Below are 20,584 nucleotides of genomic sequence, written 5' to 3' on the forward strand. Positions count from 1 at the left end.
TTGGCAGATGCGTGGTAGTCACATGGAACAAAAAATAGTGGCGTGGGAACAGCCACGCCATCCCGAGCGCCTGAATTTGTCAGACTCAACCCATCCTCGCCAACTTGCGCAAGTAGTATTCTCCTTGTTTTTAGGTCAGCAAAGTCCTGGTATTTGCCGGTTCTCTTCATGAAGCTGACCGACATGTTTGTTTGCCTGTGCTGATGCTGCTCTTCTCAGCACGTCCGGCAGCATGCATCCCACTGGAGGCTCCTTCAAGCAATAGTGTAAATGCGCACTTCTTGTGTCCCATTGTATAGATTCCCTTCCAGCTGGTGTGTACTCCATGCATGTATCGCCTCCCTTTCCTCCTTGACAGACTCCAGCCCGCAGAAAGAAGGATGTTCCCAAGCATGACGGCCATCAGCAGGCCCCTGCCCCAAGCCAACGTATTGATAAGCTAAACATAGGTTCGTGGCTCACCAATATGTTGTTAATAAACACAGGTGAAACTACTATATATTCTCTAGCAGAATGCTCGACAACGTTCTTCGGCCTCTTACTCAGCACCAGGGTTTCTGTTCAAAATATGGACGTTCTTGCTTATACACCATGCAGGAAGCCGTGTGATACCGCCGGAAAAGGATAACAGTTAAAGTCAAAGGTTCCGACCCCCCACACTGACCCTGGATCCTCAAGGGCGATGCACGGTAGTGCACGGTTGACCAGGGTAAAAATAGAAGACCGTAATGGGCAGCTCTCATCAATGACGATGGTGTCAACGTTCCTTCATGCTCCAGCTCTGCGGCGAGACACTCCACACATATGCATAACCCTTGGCTCATTCCTGTCGATAAATGTCATGATTGTGACTCTATGGGCGTTCAACGAGGGGTCTTTATTTGATTCAAATATTCTGACACTGAACAGATTCGTTCTCGCCGGCGTCTATAAGAAGCAAGGTTGATAACTTCGGACGGCACGCTTGCCTTCGCAAGCAGCTGGGGCACGTATGGGCGTCAACAAGTGCTTCTCGACGCAGGCTCGCGCTTGCACGCATGCACGGGCAATGTGAATGCAATGTGCTCCATTATGCCAGCTCTGTATTTCATCGCCAACCGTGGACAAGTTTTGAGAAATACGCTTCCGTTTCGCAACTTGTGTCGGCCAGGTTTCCTGCACCGAGAGCTCACTATGTTCTTCATATCCCCTTTCCTCATCACCGCGACATCAGCCGCGCCCATCTATGCCAAGGTCGTCTGCAAGACCACCACGTACTCCGACATCATTGTCTTCTTCTTCACAAACTATTTCACTCACTCACGCCGCTACCGTACCCTCTACAATACAATTGGTACCAAGTGGTATTTGCTCAAGTGGTACTCGACGGCCACTTGGGCAATATTCTGTATATTCCTCCCCTTTGCAGGTCTAGGCAGGTCCCTCGGGCTCTTCTTCCGCTACATCCAATGTCGGCGGAACAATATGGAGAAAGCGCTGGCTCGAGGGGCCCTCATTATGGTTAAGAGGTCGAAGGACTGGAAGCCAAATGAGACGTCTCCAGAGCATGTGTACGTCCAGGTAAGACAGAATGGCCGATTTCTCACGTAAGCCTTACCAACTCCATATCTACATATGCTTACAACCATTTTTAAATAGAGAGACAGAGTTTGGATCGATCAAAGGTTCCACCAGCGTCCGTATAACTATTGAAGATGACGACAGAATCCACGCTCGAGTGGATCCCTCCTAGGTCCGAATTTACGGCGGGATGGCGAAGCTCCCCGCAGGATACGTGGTCGAATTTGTCGACTTTTGGGATCGCTGGCGCCTGAAACTCGACTATGATAAACAGATAGGCTCCTCCCACAGCTGGGGCAAGATGATCACGTCCATTGCACAACTTCTATATACGTCCCTGACGATATATGAGACAGCTAGGCCTCAGCTCGATGTCTACGGTTATGCAGCGTACGGCTTGACCGGTATTCCCCTATTTGCTCCAGTCCCTCATCAATATAGCCGCCGTAGGGATTGTTGGCGACTACTCGTGCGCGTATCTCATCAACACCGCTATCCTCACCGAAGCCAACGGCAGGGCGTTGGCACAGTTTGACAATGCGTTCCGTGTTTGTCTTTCATGTTCTATGGTTTCCTTCTTGCCATGTCATGTAACATAGTTCCTTCTGTAGAATCTGAGCAGAACATGGATATGGATGATGGAGTGATGTCCTTGGGAATCACATATAGCAAATCACCCGGAACTCGCCTGATGAAGTTGCGAAAAGTGAAAACATAAACTCTGAACAATAACCCCTATCACAACCTTCCCGACATTGTTCTTGTCATGCGAAGATGCAAGAAAGGGATGTTCGCAACAATCGGCGTCCAAAAATTTCTGCTGGCTTACGAGTGGGTTCGACTTCTTCCAGTGCGGGTAGAATATCTCCTGAAACCGTATTGCGATCAAGGATCTAGATAAGATTGGTCAAGAACGGGAAGAATTCACGGGAACGATGAACAAGGGCGCCGCCTCAGGTGACGATCTTGCTACCAATACACCTCAAAGCTAAGAAATCATGTGCTCGCAACGCTCGGCTGGGGAGCAATGGTGATATTGGCTACTCAACACCGGAATGGGCAGACGTGCTTGCCCTCAGAAGAAATTTGGGGTAAAGCATCACGATATCGTACTTTGTTACTTATTACCATCTATGAACTCACGGTAGCGACGACTTTCACCAGTGCATGGCGAAGGAAAAGGTGAGACAACCTGGGTAGGGCATTCAGCGTGACTGCAGAAGGCGGACCAGAATCCAACCAGAATCGTCAACGCCTTGTGATCAATAAGTCCAGGCACCTCGGACGCTATGCATTGCCATGATATTCTGTGCCTGAAATATCCTGCCCTCCGCGGTGTCCAGACGAATCGTCCTCATAATCCGGTACAGTTTGACCGTCAGCGGACCGCTGAAAGGTAAACGGAGTCAACCTTAACCCTAGGCTGGGGTCAGAGTCGCGGCAGCTGACAACGAGCGTGTGGGTCCTCGGCCTCGTGACGGAGGGACCATGCATTCTTGCTCTCGTTCCACCATGCTACGCCCGTCATTCTCGCAGAGCCTCCATCTTAGTTATTGGATAGAATTGCAGCGCACCGCTGACGACCCACGGACTGCCGCTGATGCTGTAACGTGATCATCACGAAGAGGATCACCCGCCTGTGAATGCGTCTTTGCATAACCAATCCCGGTCTTCCCTTGGTCCATCCACCCTGTGCAAGACCCTGCGCGTACCCCACAGATCCCATTTATATCGACGTCCTGCGAACCTGTGCCGTCGGTGTCAGGTTTGGGATGCAGGTTTCACGATATTGCCTAAGTCATATATAATTCTCGATGCTCACACCCACTTCCCCGTTCATCTCCCACCTTTAATAGCGCGTTCGTCACTCAGCCCGTTAACAAGTTTCCAAGTCTGGGCGATGTACTGGCGATCTTTTTCTCTCGCGGCGTTACTCCCCGCTTTGGCGACTGTCAGAGCCCAAAGCTCGGGCCCAACGGTCGACCTCGACTATGCGACCTACCAAGGAGCGACAAACAGCAGCACGAACATCAGCTCGTTCCTCGGAATTTCATACGCTGCGCCTCCGACTGGTCAGTTTATCCTCCCGTCCTCCGTCTTGGTGCACGTGCTAACCAGACCGTGTTCGTGGCTTACAGGTGATCTGAGGTTCCAGGCACCGCAAGCGCCTGCCGTCGTCAGCGGCGTGCAGCAAGCAACAGCGCAGCCCAACGAGTGTTATCAGGCTCCGACGGGGAACGCGAGCACGAGCGCGTTCCCGTACGGGTACGCCGACTCGAGTGCGGTTGGCGCGTCGATGAGGAGGCGGGACGTGGTCCAGTCTGAAGACTGTCTGTATCTCAAGTGCGTTGGTGCTGGCGCTCTGTGTCCCAGGCATGGATTGCATCGGATCATATGCTTACCTTCTTTTCAGCGTCTACACGCCGGCGGACCTGAGCTCGTTCACGAGCGCAAGTCTGCCTGTGCTGGTGTGGATCCACGGAGGCGGTTACATAGCCGGCGGCGCATCGTCGTTCGATGGCGCGGACATCGTTCAAGAGTCCGCGAACGGGCTGGTCGTCGTTATCATTCAGTACCGGCTTGGTGTGTTCGGGTTCTTGTCGGGCAACGAGGTTGTCAGTGGTGGAGGGGCGCTCAATGCCGGGTTACGTGCGTATCCATCTGTTGTTCCTCGAAAGTGGTGCCTTGGTCTTGAGGTCTAACATTTGATTCTGCAGTTGATCAGACCTATGCTTTGCAGTGGGTACAGAGCCAAGTGAGCCTTTTCTCCTTGCCATACTGTGAATGTTTCTGACAAATGTTGCAGATCAGCAAGTTTGGTGGTGATCCTTCGCAGGTGACTATTTGGGGAGAGTCGGCAGGTATGTCTTCTGTCTCCCTCCTTTGAGTTGCTGCATTTGTGTACTCATTGTGCTATTTATAGGTGCAGGCTCTGTGCTACAGCATATCATCGCAAATGGTGGAAACACGCAGCCCCCGCTGTTCCATGCGGCAATGACAAGTTCGACATTCTTGCCGTCGCAGTACGCGTACAACGATACTGTTCCTGAGGTGCGACTTTTCCTCTGGGCATAATGTATTTGCTGAGTAGTGCCCTCGCCCTTCTTAGGCTCTCTTTGCCTTTTTCGCTAATGGGACTGGGTAAGTGCGCTTCTATTAACCCTTGCCTTTCCCGGGGTGTAAGCCGATCGAATGCTATCAAAAATAGATGTTCTACATCTTCAACCCCGCTCGCGTGCATCCGCAATGCACCTGTGGATACCCTCGAGAGCCTCAACAACCAAGCTAACGTGAATGGATTCTACGGCACATTTGTGACGGTGCCTGTCATCGACTATAAGTTGATCGTCGAGCGCCCAATCGTGACGCTGCAGCGTGGTAGCGTGAACGGGGTGTGTACCTCCTGACCTTTGGAAAAGATGGACTGCTGATTCACCTGTGGATGTGCTTAGGACGTTCTCCTAGCGATAACCAACTCGCACGAGGGAAACGTCTTTGTCAACTACGCTGAGACGCTCAACACTACGGCTTATGTCGAGAATCTCTTCCCGCTGCTGCCAGAGTCTGGCGTGCAGCAGGTCGTGAGCGCGTATGCGAACTACACGGTCGGGCCCGGCGGCGGTGCTGATGTTGGAGATGTCCTTGGCCAGGCTATTGGAATTATGGGCGAATGTACGTTCTGATCGGTCCTCCGTGGAGAACCCCCCCTGTTTGTTGACGAATTTGCGATAGCCATCTTCTACTGTCCATCGTACTATCTTCTCGCCGCGTTCTCAAAATCCAACAAGAGCGCATGGAAGGGCACGTTTGCCATTCCGGATGGGTTCCATGGATCCGATATTCCGTATTACTTCGTGAAGTGAGTATTTATTGGCTTAAACTAGGGGCTCTCTCGCTCATCAAAGCGTTTGCGACCTCGCACAGCCAAGGTCCGGCGGTTGACAATGCGACGTTCATCGCGTCGTTCTCTGGGGCGTTCACCGGAGTCGCGCTCGCGGGGACGCCGGATGATCACCCCACGGACGCGTCAATTACGCCTGAGTGGTCTACGTGGTCTACGGGTGAGATGGAGGTTGTGTTCAATACGACGGAGACGGGCGACGCGAATGTTTATGCGTCGACTACGGATGCTGTTTATCCGGGTATCGTTGAGCGGTGCAAGTGAGTTTTGTTCGTGATGCGATTATACTTGCGACGGGTGCTTATGGTTTTTGTAGTGTCTGGCAAGGTCTGGGGCAGTATACGGGACAGTGAGCTCGAGGCGAGCTGGGGAGATTGGTTATTAGATAGTTGACCGCTCTTGAATGCAATTTGTCATTGTCACATTTCGGAATAAGGGGTCTGGACTGATGCCTTGAGGAGGGCACGATGCATGAGTACTTGACTTCAGCCGTTCAGGGCCGGTGCGGCTCAGTCGTCAATACACAGCGTGTTTGAGCTCACTCATCGAGTATTCATCCATACCATACAAACTCACTCATCCCCGCTATACGAGTTCTCTTGTCGTCTCCGGAGTGGTGCAAGAATTGTTCAGTGATGGAAGACAGGGGTAATATGGGTGTGACGCAGAATCGCGGTTGGGTTAGGGGTTGACAATTTGCATGACCCCTGTGTTTCTCACTTTCTTATGTTTCTAACAACGAATGTCTCGACTCCCGAGGCAGACACAACGATGGATTCACAACTCACAACCTGTTCGAGCACAAAAACAACTCCTTCCTCAGCCCATTCCTGTTCGTATCAGACAGCCTACACCTCATAACGACGTCGTGGTACCAAAGCCTGAGCGCAAGCCCACGCGACATGGTCTGTCTACCTCTCCTACCTCTCCTGCTAACACAATCTAACGTGCAAGACCACACCAGTCAAACGCAACCAACTCGGCGTGCAAATGCTCTCGCGTGAACTGCACGCCCAGATCTTCCCGCACAAGCCCTTCTCCGCCCCCTCTCCCGCCTTCGTGCGCATCGCCGAGGAGCACCTCCAGATGCACGGCCTCGACCCGGACCAGGGCTCCGTCCTCCCCGACACCGGATTCCAGCTCCCGCCGCTCCAGGGTACATCCATCGACGAGCACTTCTTCGCTATCGGCGCGCGCGCCGCTCAGCCGTGGATGGACATGGCGCACGACCTCGCGCGCGCTGAGCTTGCGCCGCGCCCCGCGCCGGAGCAGTGGGCGGTTCAGGCTGGGTGGACGCGGTATACGCGCAGGGGCGACGGGGAGGAGGGGTTCGAGGCGGAGCGCGTTCCGTTTCCCCAGCGCGCGGACGGGACGGCGGAGACGGCGCTCGTGTTCGATGTGGAGACGATGCCCAAGTATCATCCGTATGCGGTCATGGCGTGTGCTGCGTCTCCGCACGCGTGGTACGCCTGGATATCCCCGTGGCTGCTCGCGCAGTCCTCCTCGTCGTCCGATGCGGTGTCTATCGAAGATGAGAAGCATCTTATTCCGTTCGGCGACCCGGCTGTCCCGCGTGTTATCGTCGGCCACAACGTCTCGTATGACCGCGCGCGCATGCGCGAGGAGTACAGTCTCGACGGCACGGAGACGCGCTTCTTGGACACGATGTCGTTGCACGTCGCAACGAGCGGCATATCTTCGCACCAGCGCCCCGCGTGGATGAAGTACCGCAAGGACAAGGCCCACGCGCGCGAGCTCGAGCGCAAGGCCGAGGCGTTGGAGGCGATCCAGGACGTGCTGCGAGATCTGGGGGTGGACGAGGAGGAGTGGGAGGGGAATGAAGAAGACCATATCGTTGCGGAGGAGGGGCGCAAGCACCCCAGGCGGAAGCTCGACGATGATAAGCGCCGCGAGCTCGAGCGCATCCGGGATGAAATCCAGGCGAGCCTTCCGCAGCTGAGCTCTGCAGAGCTCGACGAGGGCGAAGCAGCCGCCATCGTGGACGCCGACGCCGACGCCGACGAGGGCGAGGGCAGCGAGAAGGTCTCGAAGCGGTGGGAGGACATCACGTCCGCGAACTCGCTCGCGGACGTCGCGAAGCTGCACTGCGGCATCGCGGTCGACAAGGAGCTTCGGAGCGACTTCATGACGCACGCGCCGGCGCAGATCCGCGCGGACGTCCGGCGCTATCTCGGGTACTGCGCGAACGACGTCGGCGTCACGCACGCGGTGTACGCGCGCGTGCTCCCCACGTTCCGCCAGCGGTGCCCGAGTCCGGTGTCGTTTGCGGGTGTGCTCACGATGGGCTCGAGCTTTCTGACGGTGAATGAGAGTTGGGAGGCGTATATTGCAGATGCGGAGAGGGCGTATAGGGAGCTGGAGCGCGGGATCAAGAAGCGGCTTGTGGAGCTTGCGGAGGAGGCGAGGGAGCTGTTTGGGCGGGAGGGAGAAGGGGAGAGGTGGAGGGAGGATCCGTGGTTGGCGCAGTTGGATTGGACGCCGAAGGTCGCAGGCAAGTCGAGAGGTGTTGGGGTGGTTGTGTCCAGTGAGGGAGAGGTGCGTGCACGTATACTCACATTTATCGTGGATACTAACACATGTCCTGGGTACGTGTATACACAGTCCGTCAAAGATTTGCGGGTATCACAGTCCCAGCCCGACGCTAGCTCAAAGGGACACCTCAAAACCACCACCACCACCCAGCCACGATGGTACCGTGACCTCCTTCGCTCTGGCCCCTTTTCACCTGCATCTGTCAACCGCGTAATACCCTACCTCCTCGAAATGACACTCGACGGCCATCCCCTGATCTACACAAAAGACGAAAAGTGGCACTACCTCGACGACGCAGGAGAGATGCAACGTCTTCCAACGGCGAAGCAGAAGGTTCTCTGCGTGCTCAGCGCATCGCATGGGACGCCGTCGCTCAAGACCGGACAGATGAGCGCGTCGGACGTGGACCTCGCGAAGGCGATCAGCGCCGGGGACCGGTCGGAGGCGGTGGAGAGGAAGGTGTTGGCGCTCGCGAAGGCGAAGGCGGAGGGCGGCGCAAAGTGGAGGCGCGATCGAGGGCCGTGGCTGGGGCAGCTAGACTGGAAGCCTGTCGATGTTGCCGTCGCCGAGGGCAAGTCCGCTTCCGCTTTCGCGGTCGCCTCGTCGACGAAGAAGTCGGGCGCAAAGTCCGCAGAGTCGAAGGTGTACTGGCCGAAATGGTATTGGGACCTTGCGAAGCCGAAGAAGGACATGCTGCCGGGCACGCTCGATATCACGGTGCGCAACCGGCTTGCGCCGCTGCTGCTGAGGCTGTCGTGGTTGGGCTTTCCGCTGTTCCACTCGAGGGAGCATGGGTGGATGTTCCGCGTGCCTACTGGGGCATCGGCCGCGAACGGCGACGGGAAGGGGTTCGAGACGAGGCTCACGCCGCTCGAGTTCTTCGATCCTGCGGACGAGCATCTCAAGGCTCAGACTGCGCCGCGATTTGGCGGCACCGGGGATGCGACTGACGCCGAGTCCAGCTCATCCGTCGCGAACCCAGCAGGGGGCAGGTTCAGGTTCTACAAGCTCCCGCACAAAGACGGCGAGAAAGCCAATGTCGGCAGTCCTCTTGCGAAGACGTTTGGCAAGTACGCCCGCGATGGGACGCTCGCAAGTCCATGGGAGGCAGCCAAGGACGCGCTCGACATGAACGCGCGGTGTAGCTACTGGATCAGCGCCCGGGACCGGATTATCAACCAGATGGTGGTCTGGGATGACAAGAAGACGACGATGGGGTTCGACTCTGCCTCGCCAACATCAGCGGCTGCCGAAGGCGCGACGGAGGAGGGACAGAAGTGGGGCATGATTCTGCCCCAGGTCGTCGCCATGGGCACCGTCACGCGCCGCGCGATCGAGAAGACGTGGCTGACGGCGTCGAACGCGAAGAAGGACCGTGTCGGGTCCGAGCTCAAGGCGATGGTGCGCGCGCCGCCGGGGTACTCGATCGTGGGCGCGGACGTGGACTCGGAGGAGCTCTGGATCTCGAGCTGCATGGGCGACGCGCAGTTCGGGTTGCACGGCGCGACGGCGCTGGGGTGGATGACGCTCGAGGGGACGAAGGCGGCGGGGACGGATCTGCACTCGAAGACGGCAAGCATCCTGGGAATCTCGCGCGACCAGGCGAAGGTGTTTAATTACTCGAGAATCTACGGCGCGGGCATGCGGCATGCGGTGCTGTCCCTGCTGCAGGCGAACGCGGGGATGAGCCAGGAGGAGGCGCAGCGGCTCGCGGAGAATCTGTACGCGAGCACGAAGGGGAAGAACACGCACCGCGGGGACCTGTTCGGGCGCAAGTTCTGGTTTGGCGGGACGGAGAGCTTCGTGTTCAACAAGCTGGAGGAGATCGCGCTCTCGGAGCGGCCGACGACGCCCGCGCTGGGGTGCGGGATCACGCATGCGCTCAGCAGGGAGTATCTGCCCGAGACGTTTGGGGGCGACTATATGACGTCGCGGATTAACTGGGTCGTGCAGTCGTCGGGCGTGGACTATCTGCACCTCCTGATCGTCGCGATGGACTACCTCGTGCGGGCGTACGGGATCAAGGCGCGGTACCTCCTCTCGGTGCATGACGAACTGCGGTACCTCGTCGCGGACCGGGACAGGTACAGGGCGGCACTGGCGCTGCAGATCGCGAACGTGTGGACGCGGAGCCTGTTCGCGTACAAGCTCGGCATGGACGATCTGCCGCAGGGCGTCGCGTTCTTCTCGTCTGTGGACGTGGATCGGGTGCTCAGGAAGGAGGTGGACATGCCGTGCGTGACGCCGAGTCAGCTGAGCCCCATCCCGCCTGGGGAGAGCCTCAATATTATTCAGACGCTCGAGAAGACGCACGGCGGGTCGCTCTGGCCTGTCGACACGTCTGGGGCCGAGCGGCGGACCGGTGGGGCGCAGAGTGTCGCTCGGGCGGAGGGATATGTGCCGCCGGACTGTATGAAGCACCGCGCGGAGAGCGCTGGATTCCTCCGTGCGCAGGCGACGAACGATTTTTCGGAGCTGAAGCATCACGCGGAGCAGGCTGCCAGCAAGACGTTCGAGGGCGGTATCGGTGGTCCGAGGGCGTCTTCACGGTTCGGCAACTCGAAGCGCACGTCAGCCAAGAGTGGAGGAGGGAAGTCGAGGTCTACTGCGCCTGTCGTTGATCAGCATTGGGATGTTGTGCAGGAGGTTCTGCGGTCGGGGGTGCGGTGATGGAGGTGTCTGTGTTTCAGGATTTCTTGCTTGTTCTTCGCTGTTTATCTGTTTGCTCTGCTTTCCGTTTGGGACTCCCGTTTATTTTGATGTTTAGTTTCATAGTGTTATAATTGTAGAGTACGTACATTAAGTCAGCTCCCATAGCTACAGCCTATTTTGCTACTTTACGAACATACTGTAATTAGAGCCTTGGTGCACAAATAGGGGCTATTTGTTGGGACGGCTTCATCGGACCGCTGGCGCCAAGTTGTCTCATCCCCATGTCAAGCAAGACGCGCCAACGAGCAGAGGACGAGGAGACACTCCTCCCCTCACCCCAACAACAGTCTTCTAGTGGGTGGCACGAGTACCCACCTGCAGATTCAGCAGACTCTTATGGTCCAGCTCCTGGTGCGACCAAGGTACCCCGATGGTTCCGAAAGCGAGCGTTCGTCGTCGCTGCCGTACTTGTCCTTGTCCTTCTTTTGGGATCGTTCAATGCAAGGAGAGCGAGGAAGAGTAAGCTGAAGACTGCGGTCGTCGATGTGGGGTACACCAAGTACGAGGGTATGGTGCATTCGTCATCTGGGGTCGCTTCGTTCATAGGGATGCGGTATGCTGCCCCTCCCGTTGGTGTGTCATATACTTCTCCGCCCTGTGAATGATCTCTAACAGTAACGTGGTAGGTGAGCTCAGATGGGCACCACCCCAACCACCGCCACGCCAGCTGCCTGTCAAGGTGACCCCAGCTACAGCCCCGGGGAACGAGTGCTTCCAGGGATCCAAGGCGAACGGACGCGTGAATCCGGTCTTGAACGCATCCGAGATACCCCTGCCTCCTTTGAGTCCAGTTAACGAGAACTCGATGTCCGAAGACTGTCTTTTCCTCAAGTGCGCTACTTCTTGCCTCATACCACTACGCTGGTGTTGACCAAACCTGCTCGTTTCGATAAGCGTGTTCTCCCCGGCGCTTCCTGGCTACACAAACGACGTTGTTGGCAACGGTCTTCCCGTGATTGTGTGGATACACGGCGGTGGGTGCGTCTATAACAGCCCATCCTAGTCATTCATATTTTCCTCAGGCTAATCCCAAATCTATTCAGCTACGTCGCAGGCTCGACGCGTGGGTACCCAGGGACGGACATCGTCGCTCTCACAGAGGGGCGTCCGACCAACGAGAAGGTGGTGGTAGTCACGGTCCAATATCGGCTTGGACTGTTCGGGTTCCTCGCGGGGGCGCGTGTACGCGAGGGCGGAGGAGAGTATAACGTCGGCCTGTGTGAGTCCCAGCGGTTGCCACCATGGCGATGTTTCCATGGTTTACTCACGGGGTTCGTGTTGTCAGTGGATCAGAGGTATGCGCTCGAGTGGGTCCAAAGTCATGTGGGTAGACCTGTGTCTTGCGATGTCTCATGCTCGCGTTGAAGTTGACCCCAATCAGATCGCAAAGTTCGGGGGCGATCCAGGCAAAGTGACGATCTGGGGAGAGTCCGCAGGTACGGCTTGCTGCCTATGTGCTTGGCATTACCTGTACTCATCACGCTCAGGTGCCGGCTCGGTCCTTCAACAGGTGCTCGTGGGCCCAGCGGGGGAATCCGGGAAACAGCTCTTCCGTGGGGCGATCACAAGTTCGACGTTCCTCCCATCTCAGTACGAGCATGACCACCAGATCCCCGAGATGTGGCTCGATGTAGTTCTGCGTGGTGCTGGGTACGTTTCGTACGCATATTGTGCAACAACAATGATCGATAAATCTCACTTTACTTAGATGCGCGCAGGCATCGAAGACGGCAGCGCTCGCGTGCCTCCGCAAGGCGCCGTCGTCGACGCTGGCAGAATTGAACGCAGCGCTGTGCGATGTCGGGTTCTCAGGGACTTTTGTCTTCGTTCCGGTCGTTGACGGCACTCTCATCCCCGATCGCCCCAGTGCCATAATCAAGGCTCAACGGGAGAATAGTGCAGCACAGGTAGGCCTTTCTCATCACCCTGGGACCACGATCCTTGCTTAGAGCTAGCGCACGCCATTTTAAAAGGTCCCGCTTCTCGTAATAACGAACACGCATGATGGCGACAACTTTGTTGACGATGGATTGGTGTCATCACTAGGAAATTTGAATGCTTATGTCGAAAACCTGTTTCCGACGCTCCCACAAGCTGAGCTTGCGAAAGCCGTGGGGATGTATACGAGGGCCGATCCGAAAGCGGGCGACCTGTACAGGGCAAGAAGGCTGCACGGTGACGGTGAGTGCGCTCTTCGTTGACCGGCCAAGCTCTGATTGACCGCGCACGCACAGCCATCTTTATTTGTCCGTCGTATGCTCTCTTGACCGGATGGAAGGAAAGGGCATGGAAGGTACCCGTCCTTGTCAGCCGCGCTTTCCAGCACCCGCTAACCAGATCCAAACATGCCAGGGCGAGTTCGCGGTTCCTCCCGCGAGACACGCAGACGATATCCGCTACTACTTCACCTCGTACGCAGCTCCACGCCTCTCCTACCTTTTCTCTCCAGCTTCCCGCTCACCACCCCGCCCCGCGCAACAGGTGGGGCAACCCGAACAAAGCCTTCAGCGAGATCTTCTCTGGCGCGTTCATCGCGCATGCGCGGGCGCTGGACCCCAACGTGCGGCCCGACCGCAAGTACGTGCCGCTGTGGGCGCCGTGGACGGAGGGCGGGCGGTCCGAGATGGTGTTCAACGTGACGGGCGAGGGGACACCGGATGTGTGTGAGGGGAAGAGCGATGCGGGCCTGCTTGAGCGGTGTAGGTGAGTGCATTCCTGTTGATGCATTGATGAGATGGGTTGGGTGCTGTGCTTTGGCTGTGTGGGGCTGATTGTGGTGGTGTTTTGTAGGTTCTGGGAAAGAGTTGGAAAGTATACCAGCCAGTGAGGGTGTCTCCGTCAAAAAGTAGTTGGACCGCTTGGACATGGTCTTTTCTCTCCTTCGTCATGGATATGTAAGATACACCGCCGCGCTCATTCAACTTCATGATCATCGGTTACGTAGCGCCCTGATTTACAGGCCTGGCAGTAGATCTCTATCTGCGCCTTGCGTTCTAGCCGTGGCAAAGATAGAACATTCCCAAATAGCTTATTATATCGCAGTCCTACAGGCGGTAGTCATGGAAGCACTGCCTTAACTCTCGACTTACAATATGAAGGGTGTTATATCATACAGGTTCGACTCGGAGCTGAAACCCATGCCCAAGGTCGAGAAGCTTGTGGAGTCTCAGATACGGGTCCACCTGCTTCGTCTCGTTAACACTACCTCCCGTTCATTCTTCCCGGGGGACTATATTCCAAATTACAGCTTTCACGACAGTCACTACAGGGAGCTGATAGATCTTGTTCTCACTACAAATGCCCCTTTCGTATGAATATCTGGGAACTCCACGTCATGTCGGCCGGCGACCATTGCACATCCTCGCATCATGCAGTAGACTCGGGTAAGCCTGAAGGCTGAGGGGCGGCGAAAGCCATGTCCCCAAGATCTTCCTCCTCTTCCTCTTTTACTGTCGGGTCTTGGATACCTTTTTCGTTCTTCACAAGGTTCAGCATGATTCGACAGGCCATGTTACTGTGCATTGCAACCTGAAAGCTGCTTCATGTGTTAGAGGTGTGTCATGGTCCAATAAACGGGTAAGGGCACAGACGTTTCAAACATGGCGCTGTACTCTGGCTGCGATTATAGTGATCAGCATTGCGATTTTGTGATGCACAATTTTGGCATACAGAGAAACCAAAGCCAACGATGAGAATGGTTGCTGAGATTGCTGACCACAAAATAACAATAAACATAAGAATCTCAACTCGTTCCATCATCACACCCGACAACCACTTACCGACGATTCCCAAGATGTACAGCACGCCGTCCCTTACAAGTACGCTTACAATGGTTTCTACACCGATATTGCCCCTTAGCTGTCGCCATCTGAATAAAACTATGAAAAGCAATGCTGGGGGTGTCGAATGCGAGTGATTATTAACCGTGACATAGCTGAAGGTCGTATCTACTCACCTAGCTCGTAAGCCAAGATGACTGCGGCAACGGCGGCAGCTCCGAGGGAGGCTTGGTCTGCAAAGAAGTGCCACTCAGACCCTGGTAAAAACACAAAGGCACCGGTCAGGAGACCCAGGTTGGCTCATAATATGGCAGCATACCGCTGAGCCCAAATGCTGTAGGTTGGAGATTAAAAAGTAGAGTTGCTGTTAGGGCGGCCTTTGATACAGATCAATTAGTATTATCAGGCCTCTACTTCCATGTAAACGCCTACTGTTGCAGCGGCAAGTAGGGTAAAAAGAATTCGCCTGCTCTTCTCCCATAGGATCCAGATACGTATGCATAGAAGGACTGGAGGATAGATCAAGTTAACAAAAAAGATGGGGAAGAACCTATCGTCAAATAACTCACTTTCTGCAGCCAAAACACTGGATATGCGAATTACTGCCACAGCCATGCTACTAAGCATCTCGTGTTACTACGAGCTCTGCGGTGTACTCAACTGTTTCCTTTGCTGCTAATAGACACCAATACGTCGTTCTAGCGTGGTAATCATTGGCATGAGCCCTAGCCACTCTGCCGATGAAAGTAGTAAGCAACTTACGCTGACGCGCGGAGTTGGATCAACGAATGGAGACGACAGAATGGCCTCTGTGATACTCGTCAAAACGGCTGAGGATGGTTAGTGTAGTGGAAATTACCTTGGGCTGCCAATGCAACACCAGCATAAGGGAGGTATCTACAAAAGATGAAGACTACTTTTGCAACACCCCAACGACGTTGGGAATAGTAGTAAACCTGAATGGATATACGTTCAACCACAAAGGACACACACTCTAGCTATCACAGTACCTCGTATTTTGACGTAAGAAGGTGGTCATAAAACTGGTCCGTATCCCGTTAGCTTCGCATTGACAATCGCTAATGAGTATTGAAATATTGTACCAGCAGTATGGCGCCAGCGACTTCGAATGAATTGCTGTCAGCTTTAACGCGAGACCCAAGTACACGATTTGCTTTTACCATTGAAATACTACAGACGAAACTGCTGGTTAACAATTGCAAAGTATAGCACCCCAACTGCAAAATGAAACCTACTCTTTCGAGCTGAAGTGCCTCGTACGGGCCGGCCGTCATATCTATTGGTGGTAGGGGAGGGAGTAAACGCCTGCGTTACCATCCATCATTCACTAAGCGGCATTTAAGTATGGATAACTCTGGCACAGCCCATATGTTATTCCAGTTGACAAAAATGGTCACATCATGAAAGAGCTATGAATGATGAAAAATGATCATCAAACACGAGCGTTTGTCTCCAAGTTTGCGAGCCCCAAGGGTACACATCAGAGATTCCTCCACATGCGAGCTACACGTGAATGATGAGGGAACTGAGGGAGCCGAGCATTTTGGAAATTTGGAGCTGGACGAAGATACACATATCAAGATCCATCCACGCATAATCCGGGTGCTGATCCAAATCCCTGAAGAGGACGTATAACTGACTTGAAATGCGGTTTCCAAGTTGAAGTGTGTTAATCGCTGTGATTGACACTATGGATGCTGCGAGCGTTATCCATATCGCCAACTACGAACGCCAAGAACTGAATATTTGCCACACTGTTTAGACGCATAGCACATTGGACGTCGTGCGATTATCTTTTACGACTCGTCTTTGATAGATCAACCCGCAGGGCTGACTTACATGACAAGAACAACAAGATATCAACAAGCTTGGATGAAGTAGAATAGCCTGTTGCTAATGTCAATGAACAGACTGGACTGCACAAGTATGTTGGAGGGGTATGTTAAATCTCCACTGATTGAAAAGTATGGCAACGGTCTGATCATTTACATCAGTGGCTTGTAGAGATGGCTGAATCGCCTTGTTGTGCCTCTGTACGGAGCATCGGATGATCCTGTGTTTTCATCATGGGTAGTCATGGTCTCCCGTCCTATATCTGGAATGGGCAATGCATCAGCTGAGTCAGATGTTGCAGCTAACAGCCCGAAAGCGTCCTTCGCATGCGACGTCAGCCAGGATGAAAGTAATACCAATCTCTACTGTCAGTTTCAGAAGATGATAGAATGATGAAGCAAAGAAGAAACAGATAAGCAAATCCAAGTTATTGTATTCGGTACTTTCAGGGATCGAATTTTGTTTTCTGTTCGTTTGTATAATTGTATTAAAATGGCCATTGATGTTCATCATGGCTGTCAAGGTAATTTCGTTTCGTGACATACAACACTGATGAATATTTGAATCGGGCCCCACCCCCTCATCAAGCGGGTATGTGGCTCAACAAGCGGGTGCGAAATGCCGACTCATCAACATCAAACAGCGCATGCGGACAAGTCACTCGAGCTCGAGTGCCGGCTCGTAGCTTGAGGTCCTGCGAATACTACGCTATTGAAATCATCTCCCTTGGCCGTCGTGCTATGAGTCTCTCTATCATTCTTCACCAAGTTAAGCATGATGCGACATGCCATGGCACTGTGTATGGATACTTGAATGCTGTTATAGGTATCAGTATCTTTACCCACTGGATCCCCTATTGCGAAACCTGAGAATTTAAGAGAGCACGCATACCTTTCAAACATGGTGCTGTATTCTGGCTACAGTCTCGGAAGTAAGCTTCGGGTGTCTTGAAAATGATTTAATGACGTACCGAAAATGTAAATCCAATTATCACGATCGTCAGGGATATGGCTAAGCATTATATACATTGTGTTAACTATCTCGGTGTTCCTTGCAGATAAGATCTTTAACGTACCAATGACGCCAACAATATAAAGGACCCCGTCCTTCACAAGGAGGCTAGTGAGGGTACCCACACTGTTACACTTCCGCAGATATCTCCATCTCAAAAGGACCAGCAATAATAATACTAGGGCAAATAGGCGTAAGGCTCTGATATAAAGTGACTGGGGATCCTTACCTATCTCATAAGAGGCAACGATGGCAGCAACTATGGAGGCGTTAAGAGACACCTGGTCGGCGCAGAAATGATATGCCGGTCCTGAAGATTGTCGTGTCGTTGATAAAGAGAGATGTATCACATTCAAAGTGTGTCCATATTAAACGTACCGAAAGATAGAGGCTTGATATTTAGAATTAAGGCAACAATTAGAGCAGTCTTTAAATCTCCAACCGTTAGCATACAGCCGTTTGATTTTTAAGGACACGCATACCGTTGCAACACCCACGAGCGTATATAGCATGCGTTTGCTCCTCTCCCACAGGATCCATATTCGTATGCATAAGAGGACTGAGGCGAATAAAGAGTCAGAGAGGGGTGAAGCTAGCCTAGATAGGCTTACATTCTGCGAGAAGGATGCTGACTACACGCAAGACTAGTTAAATACAGACGCGTCAGACTATTCATTTCAGCAGAGGTTTTTTGATTATTTTAACTCAACCATTTCCTCGGGCAGAGATACCATCCAATACGGCTGCGCACTTGAAAAATCGCGATCAGGGTGGGTAGATTAACGAATGTACGTATTTCCTCACATTTACTAGGGGTGTCGGATCGTCATGAGGAGAGGACAAAATTGCCTCTTGCAACCCAATGAGTACATGACCTGAAAGTGTACTCCGTAACGAGGAAAGCTCACGTTGCACTGCCATGGCCACTCCAGGGTAAGCCAAGTATCTGCAAACAATGAAGATAATCTTCGCAAAACCCAGCCGGCCTTGCAGGTAATACTGAGCCTATGTAAAGTTGCGTGAGTCGGGCGGGAAGGGCGGCTAGCATCCGAAGATCATGTCATTACCTCCCATTTGGATGTAAGGAGATGGTCGTAAAGCTGTCGGGGACTACTATTAGCTACGCAATGCTTCTATGAGACTGGTCTCACCAGTATGATGGCGCCTGCGACTTCGAGAAGTGTATCAGTCAACTGCTTGTTCAGCATGAACTGAGAGATCCTCACGATTGAAGTACTGCCAGTGGGGCAACGTCAGAGAGGAGGCTTCAAAGGGACCTCGGGGTCAAGAGGAACTCACACGAACGAGCTGAAGACCTTCAGCCGGACCAGCCGACATGATCAAGGAAGGGAAACTAGGGTACAAGGAGAGAAAGAAACGACCTGCGTTACCGAATACTTGTCCTCGGTGTATCAGTTTATAAACTGTACGGACGTCCGGTAAAAGCTGCGATCAGTGGCTGGAATAGCAATGTCTTCGGGTTAGGGATAAAGCCAACTATCTGTCATTGAGAGGGTATCCGACTCCAACTAACTGTATCTGGACACTCGATGTTGATGCAAGAGCCTATGAGAGCTGTGGGCGCCGCCTTCGGCTATATTCGTTTGATCCCGTCAACTAAAATGTACACCAAACTGAAGAGAGCTCGGTATCTTTGAGATAAATATGCATGTGCTAGGATAAACAAGATACCGAGTATGAGTTTCTGCGCATTGGCTGTGGCTTTTGGAACAGCCGATTGTTTGATTGCTCCCACACATAGTAGGCGCTCGATGAAGATCATAATAATTTGAAGCAGTGGAAGGATGAAAAATGTTGACTTTGCGATGAGATTGACTTCTAAAACTTGCACAAGTACTTTCGATATGTACGAGTTCTGAAGACGGAGTTCTTGTACCTGCCAGTGGGTGCGCTTAGGTGCGTCGAGTCCCTCGAGGTCCCTTGTGCGATATGCCGCCAGCACACCGGATTATAGCTCCGTGATGTAAACTGCATGGAAGAGGTGATCGAGGTGTAAGTCCAAGCCACCATACACATCCGGTCGAGTGCTCGGTTTACTTGTGGTTTGCGATGGTGAGCGGGGCAACATTGGGGCAACATCAAAATGGCGTGCGTCATTCGGAACGCAGAGGTTTTCGGCAACTCCCGCTTGGACACCCCCCTCGTCCTCGAGAACACCCGGGAAATGGGAAAGGCGGCACATGCCGCCGTGGCGGCGCGGCGGCGCGGCGGCAGTGGCGGTGTGCACACGTGCCACATTTCTTTGGACTCGCACACACACTCTCCTTCCCGACTTCTTCTATGCAACGAGCTCCTCAAGATCGTAAGAAATGTATCGCTGCATCCAAAAACCCCCAGCAGTAGGCGCCACCGCAAAAAGGGCGAAAAAGAAAGTGGGTACTCACTCGACTTTGATTCTCGGCCCCTCACAGCGGAGCAACTCAACGCCATATGCTCAACAGTTCCTCAACGTTCAACACGTAGACGCGCTTGCAAGCCTATCATGAGGCTGCGCATATCTGCAAAGAAGATCATACACATTCCGGTTCAGCCGATCGAGGACGCCATACCCTTTCCTTTGTTTCAGCTAAGTGCATCCGGGGACTGTTTCCGACGAGCTACCCAACGTGCTCGACAGTGATTCCGACGACTATCTTGCGGACAAGGTCAGTAGCGATAGAGAGGACCCCAAGGACGAGGTAAACGGCATACCCTAAGCTGGTGTTTGTGCTCACGAGTTATCTACCATGCAGGCAGTTATGGAGATAGCCCAGTACCCTGCCCTCAGGACGGCGGACGCTGACAGCACAGAAGAAGAGCTCAATTCTCTTCGGCTTGATGGCTTCGACGTCTACCGGTCAGCCCTAACTCCTCCAATGACATCTACGTTCTCGCAGCCCATGTTTGTTGCTCCTGACGCGCTCGAGAGCTTCATTTTTGACGAAAACGGTACACTATTCGTCGGTAGAATGCGCAAGGTGGCACCTCAGCATGCTTCTCAACTGCTGCATTTTCGGGAAGCAGATTCTGCCACATTCAAAGTGCCCAAAAAGGGTTGCCAGATTCGCTGGAGAGGAGCAGTCAATGACACTCGCAAGATTCTGTTAGAAAAGGGGCATTTTGATCGTGTGTTGCATTGTCCACTCGATGCTGACTTAGCTGATTGAACTTAGAGCTACCTCAACTCGCTATCCGCGATTTAAACAGTTTATTC

At 53.6% G+C, this 20,584-nt stretch overlaps 5 protein-coding genes across 5 annotated transcripts; 3 read left to right on the forward strand and 2 right to left on the reverse strand.

The window, feature by feature from the left end:
- Positions 1-1,071: 1,071 nt before the first annotated feature.
- On the forward strand, positions 1,072-2,207 carry CONPUDRAFT_74890 (uncharacterized protein; the record flags this gene model as incomplete). Its single annotated transcript, XM_007772965.1, has 4 exons — positions 1,072-1,560; positions 1,733-1,964; positions 2,011-2,108; positions 2,172-2,207. 4 exons carry the CDS (start codon positions 1,072-1,074, stop codon positions 2,205-2,207), a joined length of 855 nt encoding a protein of 284 aa, XP_007771155.1.
- A 1,253-nt stretch (positions 2,208-3,460) lies between these two features.
- On the forward strand, positions 3,461-14,029 carry CONPUDRAFT_145475 (alpha beta-hydrolase; the record flags this gene model as incomplete). The annotated part of the gene is made up of 29 exons (XM_007773023.1): positions 3,461-3,632; positions 3,699-3,903; positions 3,974-4,209; positions 4,278-4,315; positions 4,367-4,421; positions 4,484-4,611; positions 4,670-4,701; positions 4,769-4,952; positions 5,013-5,232; positions 5,293-5,419; positions 5,485-5,721; positions 5,778-5,810; positions 6,221-6,366; positions 6,426-8,017; positions 8,084-10,675; positions 10,790-10,804; positions 10,873-11,299; positions 11,353-11,557; positions 11,621-11,704; positions 11,770-11,945; positions 12,012-12,049; positions 12,108-12,162; positions 12,214-12,376; positions 12,435-12,633; positions 12,700-12,907; positions 12,961-13,019; positions 13,079-13,137; positions 13,208-13,425; positions 13,517-14,029. The coding sequence occupies 29 exons, from the start codon at positions 3,461-3,463 to the stop codon at positions 13,573-13,575; spliced, it is 7,962 nt and encodes a 2,653-aa protein (XP_007771213.1). The 3' UTR covers positions 13,576-14,029.
- A 63-nt stretch (positions 14,030-14,092) lies between these two features.
- CONPUDRAFT_156140 (uncharacterized protein) lies at positions 14,093-15,120 on the reverse strand (the record flags this gene model as incomplete). The annotated part of the gene is made up of 8 exons (XM_007773024.1): positions 14,093-14,261; positions 14,317-14,342; positions 14,396-14,436; positions 14,506-14,619; positions 14,682-14,762; positions 14,825-14,882; positions 14,938-15,014; positions 15,075-15,120. 8 exons carry the CDS (start codon positions 15,118-15,120, stop codon positions 14,093-14,095), a joined length of 612 nt encoding a protein of 203 aa, XP_007771214.1.
- A 1,874-nt stretch (positions 15,121-16,994) lies between these two features.
- Positions 16,995-19,440, reverse strand: CONPUDRAFT_145476 (uncharacterized protein; the record flags this gene model as incomplete). Its single annotated transcript, XM_007773025.1, has 15 exons — positions 19,063-19,440; positions 18,905-19,014; positions 18,670-18,829; positions 18,597-18,606; positions 18,522-18,541; positions 18,438-18,470; positions 18,279-18,375; positions 17,982-18,014; positions 17,853-17,929; positions 17,749-17,761; positions 17,600-17,680; positions 17,435-17,548; positions 17,330-17,370; positions 17,251-17,305; positions 16,995-17,224 (listed from the first exon to the last, which is right to left on the reverse strand). The coding sequence occupies exons 3-15, from the start codon at positions 18,706-18,708 to the stop codon at positions 16,995-16,997; spliced, it is 843 nt and encodes a 280-aa protein (XP_007771215.1). The 5' UTR covers positions 18,709-18,829; positions 18,905-19,014; positions 19,063-19,440.
- Positions 19,441-19,870: 430 nt separating this feature from the next.
- Positions 19,871-20,496, forward strand: CONPUDRAFT_145477 (uncharacterized protein; the record flags this gene model as incomplete). The annotated part of the gene is made up of 2 exons (XM_007773026.1): positions 19,871-20,069; positions 20,124-20,496. A coding segment is annotated over exon 2 (366 nt), but the record flags the coding sequence as incomplete, so codon positions are not given.
- Positions 20,497-20,584: the final 88 nt, after the last annotated feature.

Source organism: Coniophora puteana (assembly GCF_000271625.1).
Source record: "Coniophora puteana RWD-64-598 SS2 unplaced genomic scaffold CONPUscaffold_10, whole genome shotgun sequence".
In the NCBI taxonomy this organism is placed as follows: domain Eukaryota; kingdom Fungi; phylum Basidiomycota; class Agaricomycetes; order Boletales; family Coniophoraceae; genus Coniophora; species Coniophora puteana.